At 40.8% G+C, this 27,733-nt stretch overlaps 1 protein-coding gene across 2 annotated transcripts in view; it reads left to right on the top strand.

Moving 5' to 3' along the window:
* Positions 1 to 27,733, top strand: part of CEP57L1 (centrosomal protein 57 like 1) — a 66,386-nt gene that overhangs the window by 22,385 nt on the left and 16,268 nt on the right. For both annotated transcript variants that reach the window (XM_089664765.1, XM_089664764.1), the window contains exons 2-7: positions 1,916 to 2,096; positions 6,382 to 6,558; positions 13,110 to 13,231; positions 15,592 to 15,690; positions 26,267 to 26,344; positions 27,564 to 27,656. In XM_089664765.1, coding sequence (XP_089520891.1) covers positions 1,916 to 2,096; positions 6,382 to 6,558; positions 13,110 to 13,231; positions 15,592 to 15,690; positions 26,267 to 26,344; positions 27,564 to 27,656 — 750 coding nt within the window. The remainder of the gene's footprint in view (positions 1 to 1,915; positions 2,097 to 6,381; positions 6,559 to 13,109; positions 13,232 to 15,591; positions 15,691 to 26,266; positions 26,345 to 27,563; positions 27,657 to 27,733) is intronic.

The following is a 27,733-nucleotide window of genomic DNA, read 5'->3' as shown; positions in this document are numbered from 1 at the left end:
GATCATTATTTTGCATATTTTTGTTATATTAAAGAGCCAGCATAGACAGATAAAACGTTTCTTTGCTAAAATAGGTAAATGTATTTCGAAATAGCATTTCAATTTGTCTTTTATACTAAAATAGGTAAATGTATTTCAAAATAGCGTTTCAATCTGTCTTTTATACTAGTCTTCAGTAAAAAAAGATCTTGTTGATTGGAGGAGAAAGCTGAAAGATAAAATAAATACTTCCGCATCGAATTCCTGCTTTGATTGAACTTTATTGCTTTGACTGTAGTGGTGAAAAGTAAATAGGGCTTTGTGTTGGTGTATTTATTAAAAAACTAACTGAAGGGAATTACAGTGCTTTCAGAAGGTAAGATAGTTCACACTTCTCTATTTCTACTATGTACAGCGGGTAAAATAAGTATGGAACAGGCCACCATTTTTCTCAGTAAATCTATGTCTAAAGGTGCTGTTGACTTGACCTTTTAACCACATGTCAGTAACAACCCATGCAATCCATACATACAAAGGAACCTAAACAAATAAGTTCAGAAACTAAGTTATGTGTAATAAAATGTAATGATACACAGAAAATGTATTGAACACGCTTACTAAAATGTATTTAATACTTCGTACGAAATCCTTTTGTTGGTAATGACAGCTTCAAGATGCCTCCTGTATGGAGAAACTAGTCGCATGCATTGCTCTGGTGTGATTTTGGCTCATTCTTCCACACAAACAGACTTCAAAGCTTGAAGGTTCTGTGGACATCTTCCGTGAACTCTGATCTTTAGTTATTTCCATAGATTTTCTATTGGATTAAGTCAGGTGATTGTCTGGGCCATTCTAGCAGCTTTGTTTTCTTTATTTGAAACCAGTTGAGAGCTTCCTTGGCTTTGTGTTTGGGATCATTGTCTTTCCAAAATGTCTACCCTGGTTTCATCTTCATTATCCTGGCAGCAGATTTTTATCAAGAATGTCTTGGTACATTTTTCCATTCATCCTTCCAGAAGTTTGCCAGTACTGTATGCTGAAAAACAGCCCCACATTATGATGATCCCACCTCCAAACTTCACTGTTGGTATGGTGTTTTTGGGGTGATGTGCAGTGCCATTGGACCTCCAAACATAAGTATTATGGCATCCAATTCAGAAGTTTTAGAAATCCTTCTGTAACCAATGCTATCAGTTTGTTTTGCAACTATAAGGTTGCAAGAGCTCTTTGCTTTTACCCATCATGAGATGTTTCTTGTGTGACACCTTGGTAATGAGACACCTTTTTGAAAGCCAACAGTTGAGACTGAACTAGCTGATGATAATTTTGCATTGACAAGGGCAGTATTGCTTTTTAAATACTGATAGATTTCATCTGGTGTCTAGGCTTTCCATGCTTTTTTGCACCTCCCTTTCTTCATGTGTTCAATACTTTTTTTTCCCTGTGTCATTAATTTTTTTTTTCTTTTTTACACATAACCTAATTTATGAACGTATTTGTTTTGGTTTCTTTGTGTGTATGGATTGCATGGGTGAAAATTTCATGTCAATAGCACCTTTTAGAAATATATTTATTGAGAAAAATGGTGATGTGGTCAAAACTTTAAGCCGCTGTATGCCTACACTTATTTTCAAAATTTAACGTTTTCTGTTTGAACAAAATGTGATAGGGGTCCCAACACCCTCCTATTAGGCCCCTACACAGACTTCTGATGTGACACAGGTACATTGCTGCTCAGTGTAATGCTGCCTGGTACAGTAAACAATCTAGTAGTGGGGAGCAGGTCTCTGTTACATGTGAGGTTTGTGTGGGGATATCAAGTATAGGATTGGGTAATGGAACCCCCCCCCCCCCAGGATTTTGAGTATTATATTATGTATACAGTATATATTTAAGAAATGATGTATATAATATTTTTTTTTTTTTTTTTTTGCAGCTTTTTAAGATGGATTCTATGTTAAAAGACCATTACTTGCCCAGTTTTTATCATCCTCCTGCTAGCAAAGCCCTTTCTGACCTTTTTGAATCCAAATCTTCATCAAGAAAACATTCATGTTCAACTGCGAAAGATCCAAATTCTCCTTCCTACAATGTTCTAGAAGTTCCCAATAGCAAAGGTAAGGAGTAATTCAAGGTAATTAATTATGTGTATGTATGAATGTAAGTTAGGGACCTTAGATTGTAAGCTCCTTGAGAGTTAGAGACTGACAAATAATACTCATTAAAAAGAACCATAAATGTACGCTAACTTGCCATTTGGACTCCACATATTATCAAAATTACCTAGGGATTTTTAATTTCATTTAAATAAATGCAAATCTTAAACCGCTAAATTGGACCACATACACTTACTGGCCACTTTATTAGGTACACTTTGCTAGTGCCAAGAAAATATCCCCCACATCATTACACCACCCCCACCAGCCTGAGCCATTGATACAAGGCAGGATGGATCCATGACCCTACCATCTGAATGTCGCAGCAATCAGTCTGCCCTATCTCCTCTGACGTCTACAAGGCATTTCCCTCCACACAACTGCCGGTCGCTGGATATTTTCTATTTTTTGCACCATTCGCTGTAAACCCTACAGATGGTTGTGCATGAAAATCCCAGTAGATCAACAGTTTTTGAAATCCTCAGACCAGCTCGTTAGGCACCAACAATCATGCCATGTTCAAAGTCACTTAAATGCCTTTTCTTCCACGTTATAATGCTCGGTTTGAACTTCATCAAGTCGTCTTCACCAGGTCTAGATGCCGAAATGCATTGAGTTGCTGCCTTGCGATTGGCTGATTAGCGATTTGCGTTACCAAGCAATTGAACAGGTGTACCTAAAAAGTCACTGGTGAATGTGTAATCAACTACCCAAATCTATCTTTTGACAACAGAATTTCATGTCCTTGTCTTTTGTCTCTCCCTGGCCCAAGCATCCAAAGTCACTTGGTGACCCTCAGTGAACTGATACCTTTCATTGTTTCCTCTGTGACCTGCACCTCCTTATAGCCCCACTTACTACCTGTTCCTGATCAGCTTGTAACCAGTGGGTATGGACTCCAGTTCATGACCGTATCTCTAAAAGTTTAAGGATTACAAGCACATAACCAATATGAAGGCAGTTTAACTACAAACTGGTATATGACTCCTGTAATCAAATAGCACAGAATCTGTGGAATTCACAAAGGGTTTTGCAGAGAGAAAGTGTTCGTGCTTGCGCCCCAGTCATGTGCCTGTCGGAGACCGGTACATGAATCTGTCGGTGCCCGTACTGAGGTCAGAGTGTCCATACTAGATATTCCTTCCTCCGTGCGCTACCTCCCTCCTCGGCTCCTGCATTTGTCACACTAAGCCTGATGGGGAAACGAAAAAATTTAGTTCCCCAACAGGTCCCCTTTCCTTTTGATTGACAACGCACAGCAATGGGCAGATCCATAGTCGCTATTCAGTCCAATAGCCATGCATAGTCAATCAATAGTACTAGTCTCAGTTCCTGATCATGCTCCACCCACCCAGTGACAAGTCACTTCCAAAATATGCGTGTTGCCATATTTAAGTAATGAAATCACTTGTATCTATGTCACTTTTAGCGGGGTAATCTCCTGGCCGACAGCTCAATGTTGCTGGGGATACAGCCCTGTGTGGGAAGCTGTTGCATACATGACCGCTTCCCAGCACAGACCTGCCCCACTCTGGGCCATGGGGTATCTCTGGACACCAGCTCAGAGCTGTTATTAATCACTGCCAGTTTCCTGCACGTAGAGCTGGTGGCAATTCTTTTAAAATCCGTGGCTGCCATAGTGACAGGTTCTTCAAGTGGCAAATGTACTACCTGAATTTGCCACATGTGCCAAATGCTTGCTTGAATTAGGCGCATGTAGATCTTAAGGAAACCACTGGTATATTATTGCTAGAAAGTTATTAAAAAAAATCCCTTTTAATGTGTTCATTAGTTAGTTGACTCCTTTCAGTTAAAACATTCCAAATTTCATTAACCACCTGACGATCAATCACAGTAAATATACTAGGAGTGGGCAGCAGGTACAGGCACTGTCACGTACATGTACGTTACCAGCCTCCTTCCAGAGTTCTGCATTTACAACCAGTATCTGGCTGTTTCCTATCCCTGAAAAGCAGGGAGAAAAAACAACCAAATTAGTAAGTAAAAGCAGCACAGATTACACACAGTACATTTGTAAGCCACAGTGTCAGTGACCCTCCCAACCAGTATCTGTTAGTGCCAGATTACCCACCACACTATCACAGTTTCACTTTATGTCGCTGATAACCGCTCTTACAGTATATACCATACTTTGTAGATGCTATAACTTTCCAGCAAACCTATTAATATACACTTATTTTTGGCCTAAATGTATGAAGAAATTTGATTTTTATTTTTTTTTTAACTGCATATGTTTTATAACCGTAGAAAATTATTGTTTTGTCAAAATTTTTAGTCATTTTTCGTTTTATATATAAAAAAAAAACCCCAGTGATCAAATGCCACCAAAAGAAAGCTCTATAATATGCATCACATACTAGCACATTCTGAAAGATTTACCTTAGAATGAATCCCTGCAGCGGCGCGCTGTCACCACTGACAGGGCTTCCATCTTCATCCATTCTTCCTTCCGGGTTCTCGGGCTCTGGCCACTTGATTGGCTAAGCCATGACGATGTTACTCCCGTGCATGCACATGGGAATCTCGGCCACGGCACAGTGCTCCAAAGGAACAGCACAGGTAATGCCATTCCTTCAGAGTGCATGCACCGGTGATGTTATCGGCTGCAGGAACACTGAATATCTCCTAAACTGTGCATGTTTGGGATATATTCCTTGTACCTACAGGTAAGCTTTATTACAAGCCTACCTGTAAGTACAAGTATCCAGTGGCAGTTTACTTCCACTTTAAGGATATGTAGCATGTTGTGTTGTTTACCTGTCATAATTTTTATTACTGGCCATGGACTTGTCAGTGGTACAGATTTTTACAATAGCAAACTGTCACGTTGTTTTGTTGTATGGAAATTGACTAAAAAAAAAAAATTAGAACATTTAGAAATGTTCTCTAATGGCAAAGTAACGCAGGTTTGACACTGCATTAAGAAAGGTGAATAAGTCCTTACAGTGCATGTACACTAATCCAAAAAATTAAAGGAACACTTTTTAATCAGAGTATAGCATCAAGTCAATTAAACTCCTGGGATATTGATCAGGTCAGTTAAGTAGCAGAGGGGGTTGTTAATCAATTTCAGCTGCTTTGGTGTTAATGAAATTAACAGGTGCACCAGATGGGCAATAATGAGACGATCCCCAAAACAGGAATGGTTAGGCAGTTACTCTAGGAGAGCTGGACAGGGCCATAGAAGGTCTTTAACCCATCAGCAGGACCGGTATCTGCTCTTTTGTCCAAGGAGGAACAGAATGAGCACTAACAGCGCCCTACAAAATGATCTCCAGCAGGCCATTGGTGTGAATGTCTCTGACCAAATAATCAGAACGGACTTCATGAGGGTGGCCTAAGGGCCTGAAGTCCTCTAGTGGGCCCTGTGCTAACTGACCAGCACCATAGAGCTCGATTGACATTAGCCATTGAACACCAGAATTGGCAGGTCCGTCACTTGTGCCCTGTGCTTTTCACAGATGAGAGCAGGTTCACCCTGAGCACATGCTACAGATGTGAAAGGGTCTGGAGAAGCTGTGGAGAACGTTATGCTGCCTGTAACATCGTTCAGCATGACTGTTTTGGTGGTGGGTCTGTGATGGTCTGGGGAGGCATATTTATTGAGGGACATCAGACCTCTACAGGCTAGACAATGAAGGAATTGATACCATTGAATAGCCCCCTACACTCACCTGACCTAAATCCAATAAAACACCTCTGGGATATCGTGTTTCAGTCCATACGACGAAGCCAGGTTGCATCTCAGACTATCCAGGAGCTCAGTTATGCTCTCGTCCAGATCTGGGAGTAAATACCCCAGGAGACCATCCGTCATCTCATTAGGATCATGCCTACAAACACGTGGGTGCCATACAAACTACTGAGTACCATTTTGAGTTGCTGCAATGAAATTTCAGCAAAATGGACTAGCCTGCTGCATCATTTTTGCACTTTTTGATTTTCGGGGTATCTTTGAATTCAGTCCTCTGTAGGTTGATAATTTTCATTTCCATCAAACGATGGGTCACCATTACGTTCCTACCACATTACCCAGTCCATATAAGTACAGATGTCCAGCATGATATTTTTCCCCATTGAGATCTGATGAGTTTTCAAAGTGTTCCTTTAATTTTTTTTGAGCAGTGTAGTTTGTTGGTTTGTGTTAGATGTACTTTAGGATTTGCTCTTCACTAATGTTTGATGTCAGGTTTATATGAACTTTGTGACCTATCATTCATAACAGCTTTGGTGTCTGCTCTAAAAACTCTTCAAGAGAAGATTTCCCGGTTAGAACTGGAGAAGTTTAAAGCACAGAACTGTTTAACAAGTTTGTCCGTGGAGAACAATGAACACAAGAAAGCATTGTCTGAAAAAGAAAAGAGTGAGACTGCTCAGCGTGAGGCTGTACGGCAGAAAAATGGTAATAATGATAATCCTTGTACCTGTGCTTTACCTAGGATTTCTGTATAAAAGCAGGAACATTAAAGAGGAAATAGCATTGAATGAATTTTGCACATTAAAGCGGAGCTCCACCCAAAAGGGTAAGTTCCGCTTTAATGCTTTGTCCTCCGCTCCCCATTAAGGATTGGCACCTTGAGGGAGCGGGTACCCGAATTTGACAGGTACCTGCTCCCACTTTTGCTGCCATCGCCTAGGCCAGGGGTAGGCAACCTGCGGCTCTCCAGCTGTTGCAGGACTACAAGTTCCATCATGTCTCTGCAAGTCATAGCTGTAACTGTCAGTTTTGTAATGTTGCAATGCCTCATAGGAAATGTAGTTCCACAACAGCTAGAGAACCGCAGGTTGCCTACCCCTGGCCTAGGCGATCGGATGCACAAGTTGTCCTCCCCGCTTGGAACTCCGCTTTAAGTTATTGCATGCTAAGCAATGAGTAAGTGTAAATTTATAAGTATTCCTATGTCTGACAGAGATAAAAGCACTACCTCTGACCATGTGTTCAACTGCTTTTCTCCCCAGAAGGATCTCGTTTTTTGTTGCGGTAATATCTAGGGTCAACATTACTTCATGGACTGAAATGCTGGACCATTAATAACACATGGACCTTAATTTACCAAAGGAGTTCTGTATGTTTACTTTGCAAAATTAATTCTCGCTTTGACAGAGAACATTTTTGACTTCACTTCACTTGGTGGATATGGTGGAAAAATCACTATGCATAGAATATCCAATCCCTGTAAGGAAAAAAAAAAAAAAACAGGGTTTTTGTTTTCATATGATTGAAGTCAGCATAGCTTTCCTACATTGACTAACCTAAAAGAAAATTCCTTTGCAAAGTGAAAATGCTCTTTTCTTTTAGTAAATTAGGGTCATCATATATATATATATATATATATATATATATATATATATATATATATATATATATATATATATATATATACAGTATATTCTGGTTCCTGTGCTGTAGTCTTTGTGTTGTTGGCTGTGGTTACATGCCTCACACAGATCTGCTTCTCAGTCTATGGGTTGTAATCACGTGTGCTGTGAATGCTAACTGGCCAGGAGGACAGAGGAGCTGAGAAAAATCTTTCTTTCTATGGCAGGAAGATGACAACATTCTCTTAGCATGCACCTTTCAAGTCTACATATAATCACATGACTGTAGCTTAAATTCTAAGTTCACCTTTTCCAGAAAACCACCTATGCACTTAAGGGGGGCTCAGTAGATATTAGGTCTAATTCACACTAGTGCGATTCGAGTCACACAGAATCACATGACAAGGGAAATCTCACTATTCTCAATGGTGCCTGTCCTAATCATTGCGACTCAGAACGGTGCAATCTTAGGAAAGGTTTGTGCGCTATTTTGGTGTAATTTACAGTGCAACTTGGCCCCATAGAATATTCAAAGTCGAACCAGATTATCACACTGTAAATCGCTTTAAAGTCTCATTGCAATAGTGTGAACCGAGCCTTAAAAACTGTGCAGCTTTGTAAAATCTATAATAATTCGATTTTCATACCTGTATGCCATTTTGGGGCCCCCTGGCAGACTGGCTGAAAATCTCCCAGTTTGCAATACCCATGTCCTGCCTTGTTTCTAGGACAGGAAAAATATGTTGGATTCTCACTCCCAGCATTTTTTTTTTTCAATATGTTTTATTTTTGTTATAAAGAAAGGTGCAAACACAATATACAGGTTGATGCCCAAAAGTTGAGCAACCAGTATATTGACAAAAAACTGATCATGTCAAAAGTGGTACAAGCAGCAGAATAGCATTGTTAATAATTGGTTAAAGTAGCAAAACAGTGGGAGAGATAGTAACCGTAAGGCTGTCAATCGACCTAAGTAATTGACATGGCATTAGTTCATTGTTGCGGAATTAGGTCTCTCCCAGCCTTTCAGGAGTGAAAACCAAACTATGTACATTAAAGTATTAACATATTCCACTCAACCAAAAAAAGCCCTTTAAAACAAGCCCTCATCACCTCTGTAGCTTCTGGCACTGTGATGAAATTCATCTTTCAGTTTCCAACAGAGCCACTTCTTTCCCCTTATTCTGCAATGTTACATTAAGTGCAGCTTGGATTAATTTTTTTATTTGGTTTTCATGTGTTTGCTTGTGCCACAATTGAAATGAACGGTACCATTTTAATTTTCCTCTGCTGTTTCTGTGCTCTTTTCGTTTGATATGAACCCTAATTCCTATTCTATAAACAGTACACAGGGCAACAGGGATGTGCAGAGGATGGAACCCCATAACAACCAATTGGATTTTAGCTTACTGGTATTGGACAACCTGTTTTCTTGTGTTTTTGCTTTGGGCTTCAGCACTTCTTACATCCTTGCTTTGCATTACCTTATTATCTCCCTTTAGCACGAAGCAGAAGTCTGGGAACAATGATATCACTGTTCATCTTTGAAATTGCCTGTTCAATGAACAAGTACACATCTGCTAACTATAGAAAATGACTACTTGAGCTGTTTGCCTTTCTGACAAAAACATGATGATGGAACAAAATATGACCATTTGCAAACAGCAGAGGAGTTGGTGTTCTTTATGTAAACATTTCTTTGCATACGCACAGAGGTTTAATGATACAAACATCTGAAAAACACAAGCGAAAATGTTCACGTGCTGAGATTTAGAAGAAAATGACCTAGTGCCTGTGGTCAGTGGGAGGAGGTATGCCATGTCATTTGTGTTAGTGGAAAGAATAGTTCTCCATTGTTGGTGTCAATGGGAGGAATAGCACCCCATCCTTGGAATCAGTGGGAGAAATAGTGCCCCACTGTTATCATGGAGGAATTGTTTCCCATCAATGGTATCAGTAGGAAAAATTGTACCTCATTATTAGTGTCAGTGGGAGGAATTGTGGTGCACCATTGTTGGCAATGGGTGGAATTGTGCCCAATCAATTGTACTAATGGGATAAATTGTATACATCATCAGTAGTGTCAGTGGTATGAATCGTGCCCTCATCAATGGTGTCAGTAGGGGGGAATTGTTCTCCATTGTTGGTTTCATTGAGAGGAATTGCGCCATGTCCCTTGGAAAAATTGTGCCACAATGTTGGTATTGGTGGCAGGAATAGTGCTCTGAAGACCAGATAAAGGGGTCCAAAAGGCAGCATCCAGCCCAGGAGCTGCAAACTCTCATGAAGGATTGGAAGCAGCCTCAGCCTAGACTGCATCCAGACCAAACCCCAACATTTTCGCCTCACCCACAAGGCTTAGTCATGGGATTACATGGGTCGGGCAAAACATGGCAGGGGCGTGACCTGGATGAAGTCAAGGCCGAGGCTGCTTCCACTCTTTACATGAGGGTTTTTTGTGATGTGTGGCTCCTGAGACTTCTTTGACTACTATTGAGCTGCTGCAAGCTCTTTCTTTGCCTGTACTCCCTACCTAAAATTGTCCATAGGTGATGCTTTAAAACCTTTTACAGGTCATCGATTTAATTCAAACAGCTGCATCACTGATCAGTGTATTCTGACAGTGGAGGAGCCCCGCTGTTTGAATACAATAGCACTGCATTTTTAAAAATCGTTCACATACATGTGTAAAATAAAAAAAAAGGCCTTTTTTTTGGCTAGAAAATTACTTATAACCCCCAAACATTATATATTTTCTAAAAGCAGAGGTCATGGACAGAAAAATGGTTACTGCTGCAATTTTTTTATGTCACGTGATATTTGCGCAGCAGTTTATCAGAAATACACTTAAATTAATTTTAATGCAAACAAACACAATATAATACCCATTTTTGGTAAAATATGATGTTATATAGATGTAAATAAATATCACACGCTTAAAAATCGCCTGTAAAATGGCAACAATCTACAGTACCTTAAATTGTCCATAGGTGATGCTTTAAAAGCCTTTACAGGTCATCGGTTGAAGTGTTACTAAACGCAGAACAGTAAAATCAGTCTGTATATGCAGTAAAACACACTTGTTATAGTCACCGTGGAACCTAAGGGGTTAATCCTCCGCATTGTGTAAAAGGGCTGTTTGATCCTGTCTTCTCTGATCCTCCCCGTCTTCTACTGTCCTCAATCCATCTGCTGATACACTATATTGTCAAAAGTATTGGGTCACCTGCCTTTACACACACACATGAACTTTAATGGCATCCCAGTCTTAGTCCGTAGGGTTCAATATTGAGTTGGCCTACCCTTTGCAGCTATAACAGCTTCAACTCTTCTGGGAAGACTGTCCACGAGGTTTAGGAGTGTATCTATGGGAATGTTTGACCATTCTTTAAGAAGCACATTTGTGAGGTCAGGCACTGATGTTGGATGAGAGAGCCTGGCTCACAGTCTCCTCTCTAATTCATCCAAAAGGTGTTCTATCGGGTTAAGGTCAGGCCAGTCAAGTTCCTCCACCCCAAACTCGCTCATTCATGTCTGTATGGCTCTTGCTCTGTCATGTTGGAACAGGAAGGGGCAATCTCCAAACTGTTCCCATAAAGTCGGGAGCTTGAAATTGTCCAAAATGTCTTGGTATGCTGATGCCTTAAGAGTTCCTTTCACTGGAACTAAGGGGCCAAGCCCAACCCCTGAAAACAACCACACACCATAATCCCCCCCCCCCCCCTTCACCAAACTGTACAATTGGCACAATGCAGTCAGGCAAGTACTGTTCTCATGGCAAATGCCAAACCCAGACACGTCCATCGGATTGCCAGACAGATGAGTGATTTGTCACTCCAGAGAACACGTCTCTGCTGCTCTAGAGTCCAGTGGCGGTGTGCTTTACACCACTGCATCCGACGCTTTATATTGCACTTGGTGGTATAAGGCTTGGATGCAGCTGCTTGGCCATGGAAACCCATTCCATGAAGTGCTCTATGCACTGTTGTTGTGCTAATCTGAAGGCCACACAAAGTTTGGAGGTCTTTAGCTAATGACTCTGCAGACAGTTGGCGACTTCTGCACACTGTCCGCTTCAACGTGCGCTGGCTCTGTTCTATCATTTTACTCTGTTCTATCATTTTACGTGGCCTTACACTTCGTAGCTGAGTTGCTGTTGTTCCCAGTTGCTTCCATTTTGTTATAATACCACTAACAGTGGACCGTGGAATATTTAGTAGCAAGGAAATTTCATGGATGAACTTATTGCATAGGTGGTAACCTATTACGGTACCACCCTTGAATTCACTGAGCTCCTGAGAGCGACCCATTCTTTCACAAATGTTTGTAGAAGCAGTCTGCATGCCTAGGTGCTTGATTTTATACACCAGTGGCCATGGAGGTGATTGGAACACCAGTGCTCAGCTGGACACGGATAGAAGTCACAAGACTGCTATATACTGCTGATGAGAAAGGTATTTAGCAGTTTATATTTACTACAGTAATTGAATTTCCATTTAGTGTGTACTGTGGGAGACCAGATATAATATATATAATGAATGCAGGGTCCTGGGTTTAGTAACTTTAATTGTGAGCTATGGCGCTAGAATTTTTGTCTCACTCTGACATCTTTGGTGATACCTCCCATGTGATGCGACCACTGTTTATATGTGCGTGCTGGACCTAAATGCACAATTGCATTTACATGCACAGGGGTAAAGGGATGCTTTAAATTTTTTTTTTTTTTTTCATATAACTTTAATGCCATCACAAGGGATAACCAAGCCCCTTGTGATAGCTTTGGGAAATGGCAGATACTCTGTTGAGACATCAGGGGCCAATGTCTCCCCTGCTCTTCAAAACATCGAATGTTTGATCTGTACTTAGAAGGGAAACACAGCCCTGAAACTGAAAGTGATTAAATCATCCTTGCTTCTGGCTTCATTTATCACAGAGTAGATCAGGGGTTGAATGATAATAATGTAATTAATAATGCTGCCATGTGAATTTTAATGATGGGTCAACTTTAAAGTGTTAATACACCCAGGACCTTCCATTTACTATATCCAGTCTCCCACATTACACAGAACATGGAAATGCAATTATTTTAGTAAATCTAAAGTGTTAAATAGCTTTTCTCATCAGCAGTATATAGCAGTCTTCTGACTTCTATCAATGTCTGGCTAAACACTGGTTAAAGCTTGTAGGAGGAGTTTTCATTCTCCTCTGACTATCCTATGAGGCTGCATTACCCCTGATCCTCTGCCTGGACAGTACTGCTTGGCCCTGTGATAATCACATAGAAAAAAAAAAAACAACCTTCAATCAATACACACCAAACTGAGCATGCACAGTGTCTTCTAAGGCTCTGTACTATCAATAGATGGACTGGGGACTGTGGGGGAAGGGAAGGTTCAGAAGGTTGTGGATTTAATAACACTTTAAGTCAGGCAATAGTTTTTGTTGTCTTTGGTTTTTGTTGTCAGGTTTACTGTTGTGGATTTAATAACACTTTAAGTCAGGCAATAGTTTTTGTTGTCTTTGGTCCCTTGTACTTCCAACAGTAGTATATTTTTCTCAAACAGCAATAAAGTAATAAACTCTTGTTGAGTTCTTGTTTAGTTAATTTGTTGTCCTTTCTCTTGATTGCTCTAGATGTAATTACTCAGCTGAATTCAGCAGAACAGCGCTGCTTACTTCTTGAGAAGCAGCTTGAATATATGAGAAAGATGGTTCACAATGCTGAAATGGAAAAGAATACAGTGCTCGAGCAGCAGGTACTTTCTCTGCTTTCTTCTATATGCAATCTATAATTCAAATAAAAGATTGTTTTTATTAAGGATCTTTAAAATGTATATGTATAATCATCATTTTCTAATGTCAGAACCTGCTTTTGAAAACTGCTATATAGTGCCTGCACTTACCTTTGCAGTGCTCTTCCAATGCCCATTTGGCACCAGACACCACCAAAATCACTATGCTATTGTCAACTTTCTGAAAAGCTAAGGTTTCATCACAGTAACAATTCCCCATTATCAGGAGGGCTATTTTGTATCAGGCTTTGTTGGTGGAAGAGCAATAGAAAGATGAGTGCAAGCAGGTTATGGTGCCTGCTACCAAACCACTGCTTTGCTTTTCTCCAGTGATCTTGGAGATTACGTTTTTTCTTTCTTTTTTTTTTTAAACCAAATAAGTGTAATATCGAATTGAACATGAGGCTCAGGACATGAAGTAGGTACCAGATCTCGCTCAAAGCACAGATGACATTGCCTTCCCAGTGGCCATCTGTGCATCTAGGGCTACACCATCAGAGCCTTCAGGGAAACCTGGAAGTGGAAGCAAAAAAAGTAAATAAATGTAAAAAATTTTTTTTTTTTTGGGCTATTTTACGTCCCCCATACAGAGATGCAAACCGTATGTGAATTTTAGTAAACGGGTAAAAGGCCGTTAAAGACCATTTCATACCATTCTGCACGTAAAAACTCATTGCAATGTATTCAAAAAATGCATGTGCGTTGTATTAACATGTGTTTTGCATTGTGTTAAAATACAGACAGGTTGCATTTTAACACACAAGTACACAACACTGGCATGACAGAGGCGCATGGAAAGCCAATGTTTTTTATGTCTCTTTTGCAGTCGCCTGCACTGATCAGAAAAAGTCAAATTTTGTGAACATGCCCTAGGAAAAAATTAACCACAGCCTGAGTAGAAAAGCCTTAGCATAAGTGCCCTGCTGAGTCAGAGTTCTGTAATCAGCAGGGGGCATGTGATTTGTTATTTGTAGACCTAAAGCTGGCTATCCACTAGTGGGATTTTGTTCGTAATTTTTAGTTTTTAAAGCAGAACTTCACCCAAAAGGACAAGTTTTGCTTTTCTGCCTCCTCCCCCTCCTCTTCTACTTTTGGCATTTTTTTTTGGAGGGGGGGGGGAGTGGGTACTTAGTTTTGACAAGTACCCACTTATGCTCGGATTGCCTAGGCAATCCAAGTGAAAGTTTGCCCCCTGCCCTCCCTGCCAGCAGCTTTCTGGGTCACGTCACAGGTCCCAGAAGGCTGTGGTACCATTCACAAAGTACAACAGAAAGCCGCAAGGAGACGTGACTGGCTTTCCACACTAAAGGTTCCAGGAAGCCAAAAACTAGTGAAGAACTGGTCCAGGTGAGGACGTCACTAAATCCCTGGGCAGGTAGGTGTCATTTTATTAACAGCCAGCAGCTACAGTATTTTTAACTGCTGACATTTATGTTGTTTTTTTTTTCTCCGACTGAACAACAGCTATAAGAATGCTTGTTCAATTTTCTAATAGCCATTGGAGTCAAATCGACACTCATTTTTCGGAGAGGATAGACATTTTTTTCTCGAACAAACAGTGTAGGTTGTACTGAGAATTTTTGTACGCATTTGCTTTGGACAATCTACTAGTGTACAACCAGCTTAAAGGCATGTCTGACCTCTGCAATGAGACCTCCTAGATAACCATAGTTGTCTTAAAATGTAATCGTATAGCAGTTATTTGCATATGACACATTGCTGTATTTTCACTTTTATTTAATTACTATATGATTTCCTGGGGTATATTTCAGTCCTGACAATAGTAACTGATGGCCAAAAAAAACCCCATAACAGGCAAACCTCAAACCTCAATAGCACTCTTGTGTGCAGTGCTTACAGCCTTCAGCAGTGCAGGTCTTTTAACTAGTGCAGGACTGTTTTATCTATAAGCCAGCTTGAAGCAGACCTTGCCCACTTGTCTTACACTTGCAGACACAGTCTGGCATCAGTTCAGTGATCACTGAAGACCATATATACTGTATAAACTAGAGCTAGACATAGATGGGTTTTTTTTTTCATTCAGCTAGCTGAATGAAAAAAACTGTTTCTTCACATTCATAAAAAAAGGTGGATGGACAAATTTGGATCAGTCTATGTCCAGCTCAAAACAGATTCCTCCATCTACACAAACGCAGTGGATAGTGGAATCCATTAAGTGTTTGACTTCTTTCAAGCGGGGACTGCCCTGCACTGATCAAAATTTGTCCGGTCCCTGCTGGATTTTGAGTGTGGCCAGCTTAAGCTATTGTTTGCAAGGCACTTAAAGCACCTTGTCTAAAGTCCTTTTTCTCCATTTCCTCTAGGCATTTCTTCAACAAGGAAATATACAGGATAAACTGGAAAAGCTTGAATTTTTGGAGAAGGAGTGTCTCCAACTTACAGCCACTCAACAGGCTGCAGAGGTAATGGACATCTTGTTGGTTCATAGCAGTTTATCATTAACAATCATTAATACACGGAAGACACTTTGGGATCTATGTCTCAGGATTTATATGAAAGCTACAAATAATTCCCATAATGTATGTAATATGTGTGATGTGTCTGTTACCATTGCCTTTCACATGGTAACATTCCCTTGTATTCCATCCCATGCTGATGAGGACAAGGGCCTCTTCCCCACAACTCAGGCCTGGTGGTAGGCTCATCAGAATCTGGAGGCCCTCTTTAACAATAAGGTAGGTGCTGGCTCCCTAACAACCAGGAATCCTGGGCAGGAAACATTCACATTTCGTAGCGATAGTAATGTTTGTTCCTGCTGCAGCTGTGGGTTTGGCTCGGCCAAACATCCTTTGGTTTGACCATTCGCTGAACCTCCCAAAGTGTGAGCAAACCTGCTACTCAGAAACACAGTACACAGCAAACCTGCTGCTCAGAAACATTGTACGCAGTGTAGAGATCTCATTATTTCCCCTGACTGAATGCTCTTCTTCTTTTTTTTCTTTTTTTTTGAAAAGTAAGTTATATAAAACAGAGCCTTTGGCCATTACCCAGCTCGAGGTAATACAAAACAATAGAACAGTTCTAAACCCAAAGTCTACTCCATGCTATAGAAAGGACTGGATAGCAAAGTAGCAGCAAGGAAATATATTGCCTCAACAGTATTTAATAACAAGAGATTAAGGCATTCCAAAAACAGGAGAAAATGCATCTAATCCACCCACCCTGGCAATGGCTAGTATTGTGCAGAGCAATCACGTCTCTAAACCTTTAGAGAAGGGTAATTACCCAGGGAGTCAGAGGGACCAACACCTTTACAATGTAGCAGTAGAGACAGAGTCAAGCCAAAGATCCCATACCCTGGGAAACGTTTTGGGACACCCACAAGAGGTATAAGTAGCTTTATATAGGGGTACCACATTATTAATCAAGGATTTCCAAAAGCCCAAAGTAGGGGCTTCCCTTGATTACCACTTTAAGGTGATAGCCTTACATGCATAAAAAAGCAGTAGACCAGTAAGAGTCCTGAGTACTCGGTGAAAGGCCAAAGAGTCCAGCAGTCCAAGAAAACAGATGTCAATACTCGGGAATCTCAACCATAGTCAACTGACCAATAAGTTTGGATCTTTGGGCATGTCCAAAAAATATGGTGAAATTCGACAGGCTCACCTTCGCATCTTCAACACCGGGGAAGAACCTCCAGGTATATTCTATATACAGCACTGGCCAAATGTTTTGAGAATGGCACAAATATTAATTTTCACAAAGTCTGCTGCCACAGTTTTTATGATGGCAGTTTGCATATACTTCAGTCCGTCTTTGCCATGAAAAAGAACTTAATCCCCCAAAAAAACATTTCCACTGCCTTTCAGCCCTGCCACATAAGTACAAGCTGATGTCATGTCAGTGATTTTCTCCTTAACACAGGTGTCAGTGTTGACGAGGGCAAGGCTGGAGATCACTGTCATGCCGATTGGGTTAGAATAACAGACTGGAAGCTTTAAAAGGAGGGTGGTGCTTGAAATTGTTCTTCCTCTGCTTACCATGTTTACCTGGAAGGAAACGCGTGCAGTCATCATTGCTTTGCACAAAAAGGGATTCACAGGCAAGGCTATTGCTGCTACTAAGATTGCACTTAATCAGCCATTTATTGAATCATCAAGAACTTCAAGGAGAGAAGTTCAATTGTTAAGGTTTCAGGGCACCCAAGAAAGTCTAGCAAGCATCAGGACTGTCTCCTAAAGTTGGTTCAGCTACGGGATTGGGACACCACCAGTGCAGAGCTTGCTCAGGAATGGCAGCAGGAAGGTGTGTGAGTGTATCTGCACGCACAGTGAGGCGAAGACTTTTGGAGGCTGGCCTGGTATCAAGAAGGGCAGCCAAGAAACCACTTCTCTCCAGGAAAAACATAAGGGACAGACTGATATTTTGCAAAAGGTACAAGGATTGGACTGCTGAAGACTGGGGTAAAGTAATTTTTCTCTGATGAATCTTCTTTCTGAGTGTTTGGGACATCAGGAAAAAAACCTTTTTCCTCCAGAGAAGAAAAGGTGAGCAATCCTGTGTCATACCAACAATAAAGCATCCTTAGACCATTCACGTGTGGGTTGGTTCTCAGCCAAGGGAGTGGGCTTACTCACAATTTTGCAAAATCACAGCCATGATTAAAGAATGGCACAAAAATATCCTCCGAGAGCAACTTCTCCCAACCATCAAAAAACAATTTGGTGACGAACAATGCCTTTTTCCAGGATGATGAAATACCTTGCCATAAGACAAAAAGTGATAACAAAGTGGCTTGAGGAACAAAACATAGACATTTTTGGTCCATGGTTAGGAAACTCCCCAGACCATCATCCCATTGAGAACATGTGGTCAATCCTCAAGATGCGGGTGAACAAAAAAACCCCACAAATTATGACAAATTCCAAGCATTTGATGTAAAGAACACTTTCGCTTAGACACCAAACTTTCAAAGTAATAAAGCAGCTTGCACAATCAATAGGCAAAAGGTAACAAATATTAACAATTAAATGCAGTGCTATCAATAACATGAAAATGAATAAAACATCTCATTTAGATCAAAATAAAAACAATACTAAAAACACACACAAGTGGCGACAAAGTCCACATGGGATCCACATATGCAGGTAGGAGTTGGTGCTCGAAAGAGAGAGCCCGATCCAGAGAGAAGACAGTTGCCTTCCACCCAATATAAAAGCCTTTTACCAGATAATTTGACCACCCGAAGGACTGGTGAACTAATGCAGCAAACTGGCCCAACTGGTGTACCACGATCTTCTAAATGCAGGCTTCCTCCAGTGATTTGTCAGGCACTTCTCCAAATCATAAGGTCTCTAGACAGCAAACCTCCCATTGGGTAACAAAACACCATGTGGAGAAAAGATGCCCACTTATAGTGTAGTAAATAGCTCAACCAAGAAACTTACTTAACATCGCACTTATAAAAACTGGCTCATCAAATGAGTTGTTTCAAAGCATCAAAATGGCTGCTGCCCTTCCAGAGTGTGATGACGTCACCCGGCGTGTCTCCACCCTACGCATTTCGTCATAAAGACATCGTCAGGGGCATGGCCACCGAGCGTATCACACACTTTATATAGAACTCAGGACACTCACCCTCAATCAGGGTGCATTCCACGAACCGAAACCGCAACCCCAAACAGGAAGTAAAAATGTTAGATCTGGGTCTCCATGGGCAAAAAGTGTTTGCTGTGATCCAAACACCAGAAAGACCTTCACGATCATGCACCATCCAGGTTAACAGTATTAAACCTATGAAAGCAGCCAACCATCATCATAAAAAAAGGATATTAATCCAATAACCTCAAAACATAATAAAAAATAAGAGAATTAAACTGAACGTTAGAAAAAAATCTGAATTCCTTATTGCCATACTTGTTCCAGGTCAGTGGCTCAAAAGTGTTGAAGCCAAGAAATTGGCATGGCAGCTAGGAAAGATGCATTTTCACAAGCAGATGTCAGCAGCTGCAGCATTCACATTTTTCTTATGACAATGTGTCCTTTAGGCTGCATATATGCCAGGTAGAGAGCATTCAGTATTCTTACTTTAATAAATCAATGCCAAACTCTTCACTATAACGATATTAAAATCGAATTACAAGCAGTTACAGCTACAATTTTGTTCCTTTTGGGATAAAGGTTTTACATAAATAAACACTGATCATTGTAAGCACCCGTCAGTAGTAAATGATTTGTCTAAACCCTCTAACTGCTACATCTGCAGGACAGATTGGTCTGTTGAAAAACAACAGATTTACTGGCAGTATCACCAGGTAGTAAAAAAAAAAAGAGAGCCTAAAAAAGAATACACATGCAGCCATCACATCTAAGAATTGGTAAGCTGCAATATAATGTTTGCTTTTTTGGAAATGCCTTATTTGAGTATTCTGTTCTTAACCATGTCACATATAATTACATATTTTTCCGAAATACCGCATGCGATGCTGAAAATGTCAATTCACTACCCCTTTATGCAATATTTACCTGAAAAAAATCAAAAACGCTTGGTAAATACTGCGTAAATCAGTGTTAAAGTGAATTCATTAAAGGAAATAAGTAAATAAATGCATTAAGCAAATAAGTGGTTCAGACATGCGATAGTTAAAGAATGTGTATTTAATTTTAACTGGTCAATGAGCTGGCACCTGCTGCGTCCATAACAACCCTGACTCATCTGCTTTCAGCGTGGTTCCCCACCAACAGCAGAATGTGAACAAAAGAATTGCTGGCATTTAAAAAGAAACAAAGCAAAAACAACATGGGCACCCAACCCGCCACCCCCCCCCCTTCCGAAACCATACCAGGCCCTTCGGGTCTGCTATGAATTTTAAGGGGCCGGGGTATTGTCACTTGCAAAGGGGATTTATACGATATACAGTTGGGTCCATATATATTTGGACACATGCACAATTTTTCATACTTTTGGCTCTGTATGCCACCAGAATAAATTAAAACTAAACAATCCAAATGCATTTGAAGTGCAGACTTTCACCTTTAATTCAAGGGATGAACATAAATATCAAGTACAAATTTTAGGAACTGCAACCATTTTTATACACAGTCCCTCCATTTTCGGGGGCTCAAATGTAATTGGACAAATGAATAGAATCATAAATAAAATGTTAATTTTTAATATCTTGTTAAGAATCCTTTAGTGGCAATGACTGCCTGAAGTCTGGAACCCATGGACATTACCAAAGCTTAAACAGCTCAAAAAGCAAATTTTTTTTTTTTTTTTTTTTTTTGCGCTGCACTTTTACATATACTATTGTAGGGGATTGTTACCTTCACCTTGTGTGCTAGCTGCTCCCCAGATATCACCAGCGCTCACCTATATATTCGATTATATTGCCAAAGACTGGGTTTCCTCCTTTCAGTTCTTTTGTTAGTGGGTCTTTCTGCTTTTAGTTTTGTCTTCAGAATATTCCACTTCTTTTCCTTCAAAAGCTCCTGGGTTGCTCTTGCAATGTGTTTTGGATCATTGTCCCATCTGTACTGTGAAGCGCCATCCAATCGACTTTGCTGCATTTAGTTGAATCTGGGCTGAAAGTATATCTCTAAACACTACAGAATTCCTCCAGCTGCTTCTGCCTTCTGTCACATCATCAATAAACGCCAATGACCCAGTCCCACTGGAAGCCATGGATGCCCATGCCATCACACTGCCTCCACCATGTTTTACAGATGATGTTTGTTGTGTGCTTTGGATCATGAGCTGTTCCGAGCCTTCTTTACACTTTTTTCTTCCCGTCATTCTGGTACAGATTAATCTTCGTTTCCTCTGTCCAAAGAATGCTTTTTCAGAACTGGTCTGGCTTTTTTAGATGTTTTTTGGCAAAGTCTAATCTGGCTTTTCTATTCTCCAGGAATATGAATGGTTTGCACCTTTTGGTGAACCCTCTGTATTTGCTCTCATGAAGTTTTCTCTTGATTGTAGATTTTGACACGTCCACCTTCTGAAGAGTGTCCTTCACTTGTCTGGGTGTTGTGAATGGGTTTTTCTTTACCACAGAGAGGATCCTGCAATGATCTACCACTTTTGTCTTCCATTTATTTCCATGCCTTTTTATGTTGCTGAGCTCATTCTTTCCTCAGAATGTACCAAACTGTTGATTTGGTCATTCCTAATGTTGCTGCTATCTCTCTGATGGATTTGTTTAGTTTTTGAATCCTTATAACGGCCTGTTTCACTTGCATGGACAGCTCCTTTGAACGCATGATGTAGGTTCACAGCAATAGATTCCAAATGCAAATACCACACTTAGAATAAACTCCAGACCTTTTACCTGCTTAATTGATGAAGAAATAATGGAGTAGCCCACACCTAGCCATGAAATCGCTATTGATTCAGTTGTCCAATTACTTTTGGTCCCTTGAAAAAGGGGGGATGGCTACTCCTTAAGAGCTGTAATTCCTAAACCCTTCCTCCAATTTGGATGTACATACCCTCAAATTAAAGCTGAGAGTGTGCACTTTCAACCTCCTATCCTTTATATAACTATAGCTTGAATATGTTTTGGTAAATACCTGAAAAATCTACAATTGTGCCAAATATATATGGACTGAACTGTATATGCATTCTATGGTTGGTTATATGTTGCACAATTGCACTTTAATACAGTTGCAAGAAAAAGCATGTGAACCCCTTGGGATTACGTGGAGTTTTGCATGAACTGGGCATAAAATGTGCTCTGAACATCATCTAAGTCACAATAGAAGAACACAGTCTGCTGAACATAATACTACACAAACATTAGATGTTGCCAAGGTTTAATTTCACATAACATGTAAACATTCACAGTGCAGGGAGGAAAAAGTATGTGAGGCCCTAGCTTAATGACTTCTCCCAGAGCTAATTGGAGCCAGGAGTGAGCCAACCTTGACTCCAATCAGTGTGATGATATTGGATGTGTTGCTGACAGCTGTCCTGCCCTTAAAAACACACACCTGTTTTGGGATTACTGGTTTCAAGAAGCACTGTCTGATGTGAACCATGTCTCGCAGAAAAGAGCTCTCAGAAGACCTACGATCAAGAATTGTTGACTTGCATGAAGCTGGAAAGGGTTACAAAAGTATCTTCAAAAGCCTTGATGTTCATGTGTCCACGGTAAGACAGACTGTCTACAAATGGAGAAAGTTTAGCACTGTTGCTACTCTCCCTAGGAGTGGTCATCCTGTAAAAATGACTGCAAGAGCACAGCGCAGAATGCTGCATGAGGTAAAGAAGAATCCCAGAGTGTCAGCTAAAGACCTACAGAAATCTCTGGCACATGCTAACATTTTTGTTGACACATCTACAATAAGGAAAACATTAAACAAGAATGGAGTACATGGGAGGACACCACAGGGGAAGCCATTGCTGTCCAAAAAGAATATTGCAGCACGTTTGAAGTTTGCAAAAGAGCACCTGGATGTTCCACAGCACTACTGACAAAATATACTGTGGACAGATGAAACCAAGATTGAGTTGTTTGGGAAGAACACACAACACTATGTGTGGAGAAAAAAAGGCACAGCACACCAACATCAAAACCTCATCCCCACTGTAAAACATGGCGGAGGGAGCATCATGGTTTGGGGCTGCTTTGCTGCCTCAGGGCCTGGACGGATTGTTGTCATTGATGGGAAAATGAATTCCAGAGTTTATCAAGACATTTTGCAGGAAAACGTAAGACCATCTGTCTGCCATCTGAAGCTCCGCAGAGGATGGGTGATGCAACAGGACAATGACCCAAAGCATACAAGTAATTCAACAAAACAATGGCTGCAACAGCACAGAATACGCCTTCTGGAGTGGCCCAATCAGAGTCCTGACCTCAACCCGATTGAAATGCTGTGGCATGACCTTAAGAGAGCGATTCACACCAGACATCCCAAGAATATTGCTACACTGAAAACGTTTTGTGAAGAGGAGCGGTCCAAAATTACTCCAGATCGTTGTGCAGGTCTGATCTGCAACTACAGGAAACGTTTGGTTGAGGTTATTGCTGCCAAAGGAGGGTCAACCAGTTATTAAGTCCAAAGGTTCACATACTTTTTCCTCCCTGCACTGTGAATGTTTACATGTTATGTGCAATTAAACCATGGCAACATCTAATGTTTGTGTAGTATTATGTTCAGCAGACTGTGTTCTTCTATTGTTGTGACTTAGATGACGTTCAGAGCACATTTTATGCCCAATTCATGCAAAACTCCACGTAATCCCAAGGGGTTCACATACTTTTTCTTGCAACTGTATATTTTTGAGCTATATACATATTTAGTGCTAAAGAGCAGTTAATAGTGCTGTTCACTTTATTTTAAATATGTTTTGGTGTTTTTATTCAAATAGAATACCAGCTGCATCATATATTACCCATTAGAGAAACTGTGGCACAGGTCTAATTGTTTTGTTTAAAACACCCTCTTATAGTCTACATCAGTGGTGGCGAACTTATGGCACGCGTGCCGCAGTGGGCACGCAGAGCCCTCTCTGTCGGCATGCCAGCGCCAAGTTGCCCCAGCAGCCGAGCATCGGCTGCTCGGAAAGGAGTAGGGCCTCTATATGACCACAAATGACTGCAGGGAGGGGTGATCAGTTACTGCGGAGAGAGTGGAGAGGACGGAGTTCAGACCAGAGGGAACAGCATCCGTCTGTCACCTGTCACTGGACCCTCCTCCCAGATCAGTCTGGAAAGTCGTCCTCACTCCGCAGGGCCGCCGATAAGGGGGTACCATCAGGCCCTCCTGTAGGGGGCCTGGGCCCTATCACCTAGCAGGGGGGCCCAGGGAGGAGCTGTGCTCTGACCAACAGTGCACCCATAGATGAGCACATCAGGCCGACCTTGGGGGGCACTGCTGCCATCACTCAGTACTGTGTATGGTCATTGGGTGATAGAAGTCCTTAAGTCCCTGCATGCAGCCCATCGGGAAGAGTCTGACAGCTGACCCCCACTCCAGCTCCTGTCTTCTTTCACTATGCAGCTCTGCCGCGATCCTCTCCTGCCGCTCTGAACTACACTGCCTCTGTACCTCTGTATCTGTTTTGTAGAAGGTAAATGACAGAATCTCTGCCTGCATCACTGCACCCTGGATAACAAATCCCCACACCTGATCCCACTGCTTATCAAGCATTCACTACATCCACAGCAACCCACTAGGGGATCAGTTCCAGTAATTGCCCCTCATCACCCTCCTTGTGCACCATATGTTTCAGCCCCCCACCCCCACAGTGCTGCTGGCTACCCTCCTTTCCTTCCCCCCCCCGGCAGCTGCAGGCATACAGTAGGATCCTTCTGGATGGAGAGTGGGGGAAGGTTTCAGTAAATATCTAATTTACCAGCCCCTTCCTTTCCTAAATTAACACAGTGAGTGATCAGTCGCTGTGTTCATTCATAACTGAAGTATAGTAAACTGTTTTGTTTTTTTTGGGGGGGGGTGTCAGGTTGGCTGTATGGGGCCCCATGGTTTTTAACAGCAGCCCTGCCCACCGTCATACACTCCTCTCCTGTACATATCACCCACCACCACACACTCCGTACCCCTCTCCTGTACATATCATCCACCGCAATACATTCCATATTGGTGATTAGGTGAACATTAATTGTGCAAAGGCACTCCAAAAGAAAACGTTTACCAACAAAATCTGTTTGTTTCCTTCTCTGTTATTGTGTTTTTTCTTTTAAAACAAAAGATGTTAATGTATGAGTAGTTTTTTCTAATCTAAAACCTCAGTATTCAGACGTAACTGCAGTATTGGCACTTTGCAATAAATAAGTGGGTTTTGAGTTGCAGTTTGGCAACTCGGTCTCTGAAAGGTTCGCCATCACTGGTCTATATTGTCCTATAGAAATGACACATGTATTTATGCTTAAATATATCTAAAATACAGCTAATTATTCATATCTGGATTAAATTGTGATAGATATATATATACACAGTCACGTCCATAAATATTGGGACATCGGCATTCTAACATTTTTGGCTCTATACACCACCACAATGGATTTGAAATGAAACAAACAAGATGTGCTTTAACTGCAGACTGTCAGCTTTAATTTGAGGGTTGACAGCAACAGATTCCAAATGCAAATAGCACACTTGAAATGAACTCTGGACCTTTTATCTGCTTATTGTAATTGGGATAATGAGGGAATAACACACACCTGGCCATGGAACAGCTGAGAAGCCAATTGTCCCATTACTTTTGGTCCCTTAACAAGTGGGAGGCACATATGCAAACTTGTAATTCCTACACCGTTCACCTGATTTGGATGTAAATACCCTCAAATTAAAGCTGACAGTCTGCAGTTAAAGCACATCTTGTTCGTTTCATTTCAAATCCATTGTGGTGCTGTATAGAGCTAAAAATGTTAGAATTGTGTCGATGTCCCAATATTTATGGACCTGACTGTATATATATACACACACACACACACACACACACATACAGTTAGGTCCATATATATGTGGACACAGGCACACTTTTTTTAGTTTTTTTTCAGGTATTTACCAAAACATATTCAAGCTATTATATAATGGATATGAACTGAACGTGCACACTCTCAGGTATAATTTTAGGGTATGTACATCCAAACTGAAGGAATGGTTTAGGAATTACAGCTCTTAAGAGTCCCCCCTTTTTCAAGGCTATAGGAAGATGTAATTAGGAAACTATTTTCTAAAGTCAGCATATATACTTTTTATAATACAGTTGGCTTGTACAACTCTAGAGGCTGTAGCCTTGCTGATGCATCTGTTCATCAAACATATCTGTTCCTTGAATGTATATAATAAAGCAGAACACCACATTTTATATACAGCAATAGTCCCTTAAAATTTTCAACAGCTACAAAATGGAATAAGATGTCACCTCCTTTGTTAACAGTAGCAAAGAACGCTGTTCAAAACCCACACAACCGTGGGACTTTTTTGTGTTTAATGATCTGTTTGAGAGCACAAAATGTGAAAACTCAGGCTTATGGAGCATTATTACAGATTTTTTTTTATTTGCTTTAGAACAAGATTCGTCAGTTAGAGGAGAAATTGTATGCAGAGGAACAGCAGCGTAAATTAATGGAGAATAAAGCAGTCCAGGTAACTTAGTTTTGCATTTATTGTTGATCCGAATCAGTGTTTTTAAACCTGACCTACATTCAAAAGTAGGTTAAGAACACTACAAAGGCACCCTGTGGGGTGTTACGACAGTTAACTATTCAGCCTGTGTATCCATTAATTATATAGGTGTTTCATAAGGCACTCTAATATCTTGAGTTCTAAGACTGGCCATACACACATGATTTTTTTTGTTGAGCCTGCAGGTTGAAAGATTATAAAATCTAAGAATCCTCAAGCCACAAAAATACTTCTGCAGCTTTTGTATTCGACAGCTAGGCAGTTGCCTGACAGGGCCACCCACTAAGCAAAGTCAATCAGTGTATGGCCAGCTTAAGTGGTTTTGTAAGCTGGATTGGTCTATATCATAAAGTGGTGAACTCAACTTTTAGGTTTGACAGACACTTTTTGAGAACTAGCAGAAATAAGTTTCCATAGATGTTCTGTAGTGGCTGGTACCTAAAATAGTGATATGTAGCTTATGGTGTCCATAGACGTTTTATAACAGTCTGATGATCTGACCATGCCTACTGCCTGTAAGCTTTCTGCAGACAATGCCACTCAAGGCTCATCAGGAGGAATAGTGACTGAACAGGTAAGAAAATCTTGTCCAATTGCTTCCCCCCCCCCCCCTTAAGAACGAACACTTGTTTGTGGAGTGTTTCATCACCTCTCTCTATAAAGCTGGCCATAGATGTATTGAAATTCAGCCTGTCGGGTTTTTTTTTTGTTCGATCGCTACCAGCAGCTATGGCCGCCAGCAGTGATCATTGTATTCTGATGGCTAGGTAACCTCCCGCTGTCAGAATACAATGGCATAGCAGATGGGATTCACACAGTCAGTGTTTAGGGGGGAATCAAGTAATTTTCTTTCCTTCAACTCTTGGTTGAAGAAAAGAAAATGACTTGATGTATGGCCTGCCTTAGCCTATTTAGAAACGTTCAGACAGGCAAAGATTCTCAGGGCTGCCAGATCATATCTGCAAATCTGACCACCCTGTACTGTCTGTAGCCAGCTGTGGAAACCATCATATCATATGCTTTTCCAGTTAGATTGCTATCAAGGTTCATTCTGAACAGTAAATAAAAGGCCTGTTTATGGTAATTATACCGGTTATGTCCATATGGTAATGTGAACTGTATTACTCTGTTGTGTAAATGCTGGCCTTGTTTCATTCTGTGTTGCTTTCTTATCTTATAGCTTGAAAGTGGACTTGAAGTAAACAGAATATTTCTGTCTGCGGCTGCTCAGAATACTTCCCAGCAGAAGGTAAAGAAAAAGAAGCAATTACAGGTAATTATAATGCAGAAAAGATGAAGAAGTAATGCTGATTACATCACCTGAGTGCTTAAAAGAGAAGAATAAACCTA

The sequence above is a fragment of the Staurois parvus genome, unplaced genomic scaffold, assembly GCF_062004578.1.
Source record: "Staurois parvus isolate SC_StPar_1 unplaced genomic scaffold, SC_StPar_1.0 ptg000048l, whole genome shotgun sequence".
NCBI lineage: Eukaryota > Metazoa > Chordata > Amphibia > Anura > Ranidae > Staurois > Staurois parvus.
The sequence above is the reverse complement of the archived record's forward strand: the minus strand, read 5'-3'. Positions and strand labels throughout refer to the sequence as shown.